Below are 10,110 nucleotides of genomic sequence, written 5' to 3' on the forward strand. Positions count from 1 at the left end.
CAGAAACTGCCGCTGCTGCCTGCAACGAAAATTGCTCTATTGTGCTTCGAAACCCATTTTCTATAGTGAGGAGAACGCTTTCCAGGTAGTAAAAAACCACATCTGAAACCAACAGGGCCTTATCCTGCAACTGTTGCTCGCTCAAATAATCCCCACTGCCACCAGGAGCCCCAATGAAATCAGTGTGAGTGAGGATTACAGGGGAGTGTATCAAGGTTGGGGGATTAGACCGGGATTATCACTAACACCAGTAATTCCCCATCCTATTGATGGTGGTTACCAGCTCAGGAGGTGGCAGATCCCCACGGACATGACCCCCATGGACAGACCTGGGCCTGGGGCTTGTCACCATGTGGGGACCCAAAGGATTCTGCCTTGATCATCTCAAACCTACCAAAGCAGCACCAGAGCAAGGCCATGCCTTATCCTCATTCTGCTTATAGTCTAAGGGCAGTGCTGCTGCTTACCTTCCCTGCTGCTGCCAGAGCAGAGCCATCTGGACCCCCAGAGAGCATCAATCCCGCACCTTCATGCCAATTCCACCTCTGGAATTCCCCCACCCCTGTTTCACACCTCTTCGCCTCTCCCATGCTGGGTTCTGCTGGGTCACTGTGGCCCCAGGTCAGAGCAAGGGGCAGAGAGAGCTGTGGTATCCCAGGGGATGCTCCCTGTTCCTGGGAATCACACAATGCATCAGCATCGTTTCCCAAAGCGGCACAGATTTTGGATGTCAAACTGCCTCTGAAACCCAGATGCAGCCATTGCACACACAGAGTTTTCTTTTAAAACCACCAAGTCAAGACCGAGGCATGGAAGTGTTACCCAAGGGTGGCTGCTCGACATGCGAGTCGTGTCCCAGGCATCCTAAAAGGCTGGGCATTCAGACCACTTTCCACACCAACCCAATGCAAACTGCATTTTTATCAAGGCACCCATTCCTTTTGATATTTAGTCTCCTGGTACAACTTTCAGTAATAAACATGCAAAACCTAACAACAAGCCCTTTTGGTTTCAAAGCTGACTTCTCCTCCGGCTCAGCAGGAAGACAAAGGAAAGCCCTCGGCAGCAGCAGAGCTCTGACCGGCAATGCCCTCGCGGCTCCAACATGTCCCACTCTCCCTCCTGCTAAACAAGTCCAAACACTAACGGGGCCCAAGCCTCCCGCTGTCAGCCACAATCACCAGAGCTGCTCATAACACTTCCTGCCATCACTGCCTACAGCCACGAGGATGCTCAAAGGCCACAGGCAGGCATCCCTGAGTGGTACCCAAGAGGCCAGAACCCCCCCACCCAGGATGTCCCCCACTGCCTCCCGATGCTGTCTTGGCAGCCAAGCCCTGACCCAAAGGGAAAAGTTTATCAAGGATCACCCCAAACTTGTTTTGCAGCCCCTGCATTAGCTACTGTTTAACCCTTCCTGTATCATCAGGGGAAGATGGGGAGCACCAAGGAGCACAGTTACCACCAGCACAGCACCACAAGCCCCGGGACCTGCCACCACGGCAGGGAGGACACAGTTCCTGAAGCTCCACAAACAACCCAGCCTCGGCGACTTGTACTTCAGGGCATAAGGCAAATAAAGCTCACATTAAAGACCAGCTACACTGCAAACCCACTACTGCTTAGGACAGCATGTGTCTGCAGACGTTTACTCCCAGCCACAACCATCATATGCTACATGACACCACCATAGACACATTTACCTCCCTATTTTATCTTTTATCAACCGATACTTTGCCTTCCCATCAGGAAAAGTCACTCCTCGGTGGAGCAGCATCAATATCTCCATGATGCTGACACCTCATAAGGGCTCCCTGGGGAAACGCCGGCAGCATCATCACCGGAGGCGATTCAAACCAGCCCAGACAAAGTCCCACCAGATGTACTGCAGGGGAAGGTTTGGCTCTGGAAACTCCGGGCTGGAATTGTATTTATTAAATCATCACCACCTGGAGGTGTACCAATAGCACATCATCACACTGCAATGCTTGCTAAGGCAGTGACAGGCTGCGATGAGTAAGAAGCTGTAACGGTCCTCTGGACATGTGAAAGCATCTTTTATGGTGTTTCTGTGTCATCCTGTGTGCCAGACCATGGCTGTCACTCCAGTCACCACTAATCCTCCTGCCCCTTAGGTAGAACCCACACCACCAGCGAGATAATTTTCCTTGCAATAGCTGGGAGCATAACACTGGGACTCTGCCAAAAAACCATAGACGTTCCCACCCTAACCCAAACTTCCAAACAGCCTGCAGTTGGGATTTCTCCTCCCCGTGCCCTGGCCCTGCTCTTTTGTCCAAAAGCATCCCCAGGGAGCAAGCAGATCCCTGCCAGGACATGCTGCTCTCCCAGACAGCATCCACCCCAGGGCTGCTGTCCGTTAGCAGGACTGGAGAGCATCAGCTGCTGGAGGGCATGTTCTAAGCTGACACTCCATAGCAGCCATTACAAAAGACAAATGTATTTCTCACAGTGCATGCCACCAGCACAAGAGTTGGGGATGGAGAAACAATGCAAAGCAACAAGCATCCCAGCTCCCTCACATGAGGGTGCACAGGGCATGGGGACCTCCACACGCTGCCAGACCCCAGGCTAACCGCTGCATTGAGGAGGGACATGGTCAGTGCTGCCTCCTGCCCTCCGCTGCCTGTTAACTTCATCAGCTGAGCTATGATGTTCCCAATGGTCCTTCCCTCCTTCCTGGCACCACAGACTGCTGCCAGCGTGTGCTGCTGGCTAATGCCAGCGTGGGATGGGTTTTATGACTGCATTTTGTCTGTGGCAATGAATCACAGGCTGACAGGGTGCTCCCACACCAAGGCACCAGCCAGAGATATGCTTGAGACACCTCTCCAAAGGACATCGCTCGAGGAAGGCAGGAATTCCCCAGCATCCCAACAGTGATGGTCGCTCACAGCTTGGCATGTGTCCCCCAGGCTGCTGGGTACCCTGAGCCCCTGCTGGTACTCAGTAAAGAGCACAGGCAAATCTGAGCATCAATAGACATCCCCTAATATATGAAGGGTGATGTTTCCCATTCCCAGCCTACCTGGGCACAGCACAAGGAGAGAAGCCAGCTTCAGTAACAGCTCTTCTGCCTTATTTGACCACAGACAGGCTTATCCCAGATGGCTCCCATTCACACTTGGATGCAACATCCCTGCCCCTTCCCACTGGGATACAGAATCAATCAGGCTGGAAAAGACCTTTCAGCTCATCCAGTCCAACCATTGCCCAGCACTGCCAAGTCCACCACTAAACCATGTCACTAAAGGCCTCATCTACATGGTTTGTGAATGCTTCCAGGGACAGTGACTCCAGCACTGCCCTGGGCAGCCTGCTCCAAAGCCTGATTATCCTTTTCACTTGGGAGCAGAAGAGCCCACTCAAGCCCTATGGCTGGATACATGCAAGTAGACTATGTTAGTGCTTATACCCAGGTCATTTCCACTCTCAAAGCTCAAAGCTGCACCTCCACTTTGAGCAACAGACATTTGGGCTGAAGCATCCTAAAACTGGTCCAACACTCATATGTGACCTCTTGGGAGCTGGTTCTGCAGCCTCAGCAGAGGTTAAACACCAGGGTTCAATGAACATATCACCAATACACACAGAGCAGGATGAGGCCCACCAGCACAAGCCCTCTCCAGCAGCCTTGAAGGCTTCCAAAGAGGGCCATGCTCTGCTCTCCATAGCACAAGGATAAATGTGAAGCAGCTCCACTGTCTCCAGCAGCACTGTTTTGCATTTACACCAGCACACTGAACGCAAAACAGAGCGAGCCATAAATATTTCAGCTGCTTTTTCAGCTTTGTTACTCCGTTCAAAGCAGGAAACATGACAAACCTTTGATTGTTTTGCTTAATACCAAACAATAATTCAAAGAGAGACAAACAAGCAACATTAAATGATGCCTGTGATATACAGGAAAGCCAATGAATTAGAAGAACCTGATGAGGATGGTGTGGATCCAAGCAGCCCCTTTCCCTGCCTTCAGCATCCCTCCCATGCCTGCATGGTGAGGGGACAGCAGGGCCAGGCAGTGACAATGGGGCACCCCCAGCACAACCCATTGCCTCCAGAACAACAACCACCAGCACTGCTTTCAATGCCCGCCTAAAAACCTCCTGTGAAGGCAATGAGTGTCTCCTCCCTTGAGCATCTCCACACTCCAAACCCACCTGCAAAGCATCCACCACAGCCTGGCCTGACCTGACCATGCCAGCATCCCTGCCTGGGCATCTCTAAGGCTCTCTGCAGCGCTTGGAGGTGAAACATCCACCATGACCACATGTTGGGGCTGTCCCAGAGCCCGCAGCTTCCATCCTCCATCAGTCCCTTGCTCCAGAGCATCCAACACCCAAAGCCAGCATTGCCCATCGCTCAACACATCCTTTGGGCAGCGCTTACACCAACAGCACAAACCTGCTCCGGATGCCCAAGGGGTACCAACACTCACCTCCGGCAGCGGCATCCCGTTGATGATGAGGTCGGGCTGCTGGGGGCTCTGCCCCGTGAAGGTGTGATGGTAGATGTGGTTGGAGCCGGCGTTCCTGTTGTTCTGGCTCTCCACATTGAGGAAGGTGCTTTCGGAGCGGCGGCAGCCCAGCGGCAGGGTCTGCTGGTGGTAGTCGAAGTAGTTGAGGGATGAAGTGAGAGAGGAGCAGCTGACAACGTTCATTTTATCCGTCTCCTCCACGTCCCGCGGCACCAGGCGGATATCATTCTTGCTGATCTTCTTCTTCTTGCTTGATTTCTTCTGATGCCCATAGGAGTACTCTGCGATTCTGGGGGACAGAATGGAAATGAACAGCTGAGAGCATCCTGAACCTGCCCCGCTAAATACACATGCAGAAACCCAGAGGGCTTGGCCCCCATCTCCATGTAGGCTTCTTAGTCATGCACATTACGTCATGTTTCGGGTCTGGTGGCACGACACCATCTTTAGCTTATTTTCATATGTATGATGCTTGCAGGTCAAATATGGAAAGTAATGGGAAGGAAGAATATGCCTCTGGGGTTTTATCCTAGTGTTTGTGATTGCTGATATTTAGCTACTAGGAGTAAAGTCCAGCCTGCAGAGGAGAAAAATGGGGATGTTAAAATCAGTTTCCATGAACTGAAAAGGGTACCTGAATTCATTTCCATGCAGACTAAGGATTCTAAACGGGATTTAATTTGGTCCCCATAATGCAAATTCAAAATGAATAGAGCATTTTTTTTTCCCCTAGTTCATTTTCCACAGCAGTAAATAAAGCAGACCCAGAAGCAGCCTGAGCTGGCAAGCTCAAGACTCTCACACTCCAAAGGCTGTTTGTTTATTAATGCCTTACCCAATTTGCTGCTGTGTAGGCTATCTCCTGATAATACCCGATAACCCAAAAGCTCTTCTCCAACCGCATCCTCTTCATCCCTCACCCCCTGACACGCACACCCCCTTCTGCTGGGAGATGCTTTTTGCCTCCTGGAAATCGGAGAGCAACAACCGTGTTTTGCAAAGAGAAATGATCCTTTTTGACCTTCTTTTTCTCTTTCCTCACTGAAAGCTTGTTTTTCTCTGCCTTTCTTTCCCTCTTTCGCTTCCCACCTGCCAAAGGAACCGACTGATGAAGTGCCTTGTTTGCCTTCTACAAAGCACCGGAGGGAGAAAGTTACCCTTAAGACAGCAGCCGAGCAAATAACCATAAATACATGACCGCATCTCGCAGGAACTGGGGATGCTCAGCTCAGAGTGGCTCCTTTTTCCAAATGCCAATGCCCCACAGATGGATTTGCACATGCACAGCACAGGGCAGCTCGATACTTCCCAGGGAAGCACATCAAATGCTATCCCTAGTCAGGAATGCACATCTGAAAGTGAGGACTTTGCTTTTCTCGTGGTTATGATAACAGCATTTAAAAATAAAGGGGGAAAATTCCCATAGCTGCAACAGAAATAATGGGATGAATAAATAACACAGTTTTATCTAGGAAGGCAAATATTGGACAAATCTTCTTGTTCCAGGAAGCTAATTGCCTGAGCATGAAAACGCCACCAAGTCGAACAGCTCTCATATAACCTGATGTGCCTCATAAATTAACCCATTTTATGAAGCCTCTCCAGCAGCTCTGCCGGGGAACCTCTCAGATAAGGCTCTGCAAAGCCCAAAGGCACGCAGGCAGTGCAGGGAGAGGGTGCCCATGGTCACCATGAGCCTACCTGGTGCTTCTCCACCTCTGCAGCCAGCTTCTCCTGCTCAGATGCGCGCTGATAAGAGCCCGTGCATCGCCCGGAGCATGCAGATAAATCAGGGGAAGGCAGGGATTCCTGTCGTGCCACCAATCTATACGTTGCTGCCTCATCTAGCAGTGCTTGATGAAGCTTTAATTGTTCTGTTTGCCTCAGTGTTTTAAGTTTGGCAACGGGAGAACCCAGTTATTTCCTGCAGGCATTCATTTTGCTGTCCCTTCTCTATTGACCAATTATTTAATTAAACTGCACTTCATTAATCCCGAAGCCATCACAGCAAACCCAGAGTTTATACCGATGTGTGAAGCTATTAGGGGCTACCACCACGGTGTGATTTTTATCCATTCAGCTCCTATTCTCATTGAACGGGCCAAGCTGGCACGAAATCTGCTGGATGAGCTTTCACTTGAAGCCTGACATCCCATAATACAGCACAGACCGACCTTTATTTGCAGATGATTTTTTCCCCCATTGAGAAAAAAGGCTTTAAGCTGTGAAAACGGGGCATAAAACCCAAACTCTCCACCATTATTCCTGCTTAAATAAAAGTTTAAGGACTGCACATGCCCCCCCCCCCCCCGCCACAGAATTGCCGGGGGCCAGCGTTGCGTTTCCAAGGTAGAGCCAAATTAATTCCCATCCCTCCCCTCCGAAACGACTCGGAGCCCAAGGAATGGAGAAGTCATGGCTATTTCACTAGTAACAGGATTAAACCATTTATGAGGCATTGCAGCTGCTCTTTTATGGCATCTGATTGATATTCATGTGTGGTTAGCATTTGTCTCCTAACTTGTGTAACACAGAGAATAGTAAAAGAGAGACAATAATCGCCGGGCTGTTACATATTCAGGGGGATGGATTTCCCCTATCACCCTTTCAGCAGCACTGGGCACGGGGCTGACCTCCCCTCCGGCATTTCGGACCTAAGAGCACGCATCCAGCCAGGGCAAAATCCCTCCTCGGCCCCATTGCTCCCAGTCCAACCGGCCGTGCCGGGTGCCGGAGCAGAGGATCGGGGTGAAAAGGGGTGATTTGGGGCACTATTCCCTCCAGCTGGCCCCAGGAGGAGCCACATCGGGTGCACAATGGCTCTTTTGAACAGCGAGCAAGGGCTCGGGGAAGGTCTGCAGCGGGGATGCTGCGGTGGTCGGGGGCTTCCCCCCCCCCCCCATTGTGAGCTATGGGAGAGGCGCTGGGAATGGGGGGCTGCCCGCGGGAGCCAGCCATGCCTCTGGCAAAGTGTTGTCCTCCCGCTCCCTGCGACGGGGATGCTGCAACAGATTGTCAAGCTGCACGATTAAGTGGATCTGTTACTCGGCACGGATTTGAGCTCTCCTCCCAGGGAGCAATTCCTTAAAGCTTCGCAGGGAATCTTCCTAGAGGAACCTCACTTTTATCCCTAAAGGAAATCTATCCCCCTCCAGGCCCTCCCTTAAGGATACAGCAGCAAAGGGAAAAGTGAGCGTGGTGGCAAAAATCAAAGCAGGGTGCACAGAAGAAAAAGAGGTCTTTACCTGCAGTTGTAGGTCCTGATTTCCTTGTTATCCCTTTTGCACTTGACTGCCACGAAGATCATGGTGACAAAAAGAATGGCTGCGATAGACCCCAGGGCAATAATGAAAATCAGAGAGAGGTTAACAGATCCTATGGACTCCTGGGCATCCAGGGCTGGAGACAGGTATATCAAAATCAAGGCGGAAGCCGACAGAGATGTTTTCCCATGGTCGTGAGCCACCACAATCAGCTCATAGGCTGTCTTGGCATTCTCCCCAAAGGCTCTGGTGGTCCTTATCTCTCCATTGACCTGGTCTATCTCAAAAAACCCTCTGTCTCCTTCCACCATTTCATAGGAGAGTCTGCCATTTTCACCCTCATCATAATCGTCTGCCTTGACCACGGTGACCAGGTAGCCGACCCCTGCGTTCCTGGGGATGTACACCTCCGCCGTCCCATTGACCAGCGGTGGGGCTGTGATCACCGGGGTGTTGTCATTGACATCCAGGACAATCACCCTCACAGTGGCATTGCTCTGCAGAGAGGGGTTACCCCCATCTTTTGCCAAGACCTTGAACTCAAAGGCCTTTGTCTGTTCGTGATTGAAGGACCTCAAAGCATAGATATCTCCAGAGTTGGGGTTGATGGAGACATAGGTGAAGACAGGCATGTCCCTGACTTGGGAGGGCACAATCTGGTAGGAGACACTGCCATTGAGGCCCAGGTCAGGGTCCCTGGCAGAGACAGAGAGGAGATAGGCCCCCGGGGTGTTGTTCTCCTGCACGATCACCTGGTAATAGGGCTTGGAGAAGTGGGGATGGTTGTCATTCTCATCGGTGATCTTGACAGTGAAGGACTTGGTGGCCTGCAGGGAGGGAACGCCGTTGTCCCTGGCCTGGATGGTGAGGTTGTACTGGTCCCTCTGCTCCCGGTCCAGCCGCCCATCCACCAGGATAGTGGAGAAGCTCTCGTATTCCTGGAGCCGGAAGGGCACATTGCCCAGGAGCTTGCACTGCACACGCCCATTGGCCCCGGAGTCGCGGTCCGAGACACGCACCAAGGCAATGACATAGCCCGGTGGGGCGTTTTCGCTCACCTCCACCAGCTCGCTGTTGACAGAGAGCAGGTTGATGAGCGGTGGGTTGTCATTGGCATCCTGGACGCTGATGGTCACTTTGCAATGGGCGGGGATGGAGTTAGGCCCCAAGTCCTTGGCCTGCACGTCCAGCTCATAGACGTGACCCTCCTCATAGTCAATGGCACCGCTCACGGTGATGAGGCCACTCTGCGGGTCGATCTGGAAGAGCTCCCGTGCCCTCTCGGAGACATAACTATGGAAAGAGTAGAGGACCTGGCCATTGGTGCCCTCATCCGGGTCGGAGGCGTTGAGGCGGATAACTGGTGTGCCCGGCGGGGCGTTCTCAGGCACGCTGACGGTGTAGGCCGGCTCCTCGAAGAGCGGGTTGTTGTCATTGGAGTCAATGACGCGGATGCTGAGCTCCACCGTGCCAAAATTGGGCGGGTCACCCCCGTCCAACGCCGTGATCACGTAGCTGTAGTGGGACTGGGTCTCGCGGTCCAGGCTCTTCTCCACCACCAGCTCGGCAAAGCGGGACCCATCGCCCCGCGTCTTGGTCTCCAGCCCAAAGAGGTCATTGGGGGTGATCTCGTAGCTCTGCACACCAAAGCTGCCCGAGTCCGGGTCGTAGGCGCTCTCCAGAGGCACCCGGGTGCCGGGGCTGGCCGTCTCCGAGATCTCCAGCTCAATCTGGTCGGTGGGGAAGCTGGGCGCGTTGTCGTTGAGGTCCTTGATCTCCAGCTTGATCACGCAGATCTCCATGGAGCTGGACATCACCTCCAGCGAGATGATGCACTTGGGGCTCTGCCGGCACAGCAGGTCCCGGTCGATCTTCTGCTTGGTCACCAGCAACCCGGACCCGGGGCTGATGTCCACCAGATGGGGGGCCGAGTTGGAGACCACCCGGAAGGCAGCGGGCTGCCGGGGGTCCAGCACGAAACCGGCGTCCCGGGCGTCCTTGGCGACGTTGGCGATCACCGTGCCGGCCCGCTGCTCCTCCTCCACCGAGTACTTGAGGTTGACGAGGGCCCCGGCGCCGGCCCACAGCAAGGCGGCCCCCAGCAGCGCCGGGAGAGCCCCCATCGCCGCCGCGCCGCGCCCCGACGGCCGCCGGCCGCCCGCCTCAGGGCCCCGCCGCCCTCATGCGGGCAGCGCCCGCCGGGCTGCCCCGGCGGCGGGCGAGCGGGCGGGTGCGGGCACCGGAGCCGCGGTCCCCCGCGTCCACGCACCGCCGCCCGCTCAGGCGCTCCGAGCAGGCAGCGCCGCGGAGGGGCCGGGCATGGCGTGCGGGAGCGGGGCGCCGAACAGA

The 10,110-nt window shown here is 53.7% G+C and overlaps 1 protein-coding gene across 2 annotated transcripts in view; it reads right to left on the bottom strand.

The window, feature by feature from the left end:
* PCDH19 (protocadherin 19) overlaps nucleotides 1-9,910 on the bottom strand; it is a 60,541-nt gene extending 50,631 nt beyond the window's left edge. For both annotated transcript variants that reach the window (XM_061446162.1, XM_061446161.1), the window contains exons 1-2: nucleotides 7,744-9,910; nucleotides 4,460-4,787 (exon numbers count right to left, since the gene is read on the bottom strand). In XM_061446162.1, the coding sequence (XP_061302146.1) occupies nucleotides 4,460-4,787; nucleotides 7,744-9,884 (2,469 nt within the window). In that variant the 5' untranslated portion in view covers nucleotides 9,885-9,910. The remainder of the gene's footprint in view (nucleotides 1-4,459; nucleotides 4,788-7,743) is intronic.
* Between the last annotated feature and the right edge of the window lie 200 nt (nucleotides 9,911-10,110).

The sequence above is a fragment of the Pezoporus flaviventris genome, unplaced genomic scaffold (genome assembly GCF_033815535.1).
Source record: "Pezoporus flaviventris isolate CSIRO_AGI_PZ_B2104156 unplaced genomic scaffold, CSIRO_AGI_Pfla_v1 ptg000005l, whole genome shotgun sequence".
NCBI classification, from domain to species: domain Eukaryota; kingdom Metazoa; phylum Chordata; class Aves; order Psittaciformes; family Psittacidae; genus Pezoporus; species Pezoporus flaviventris.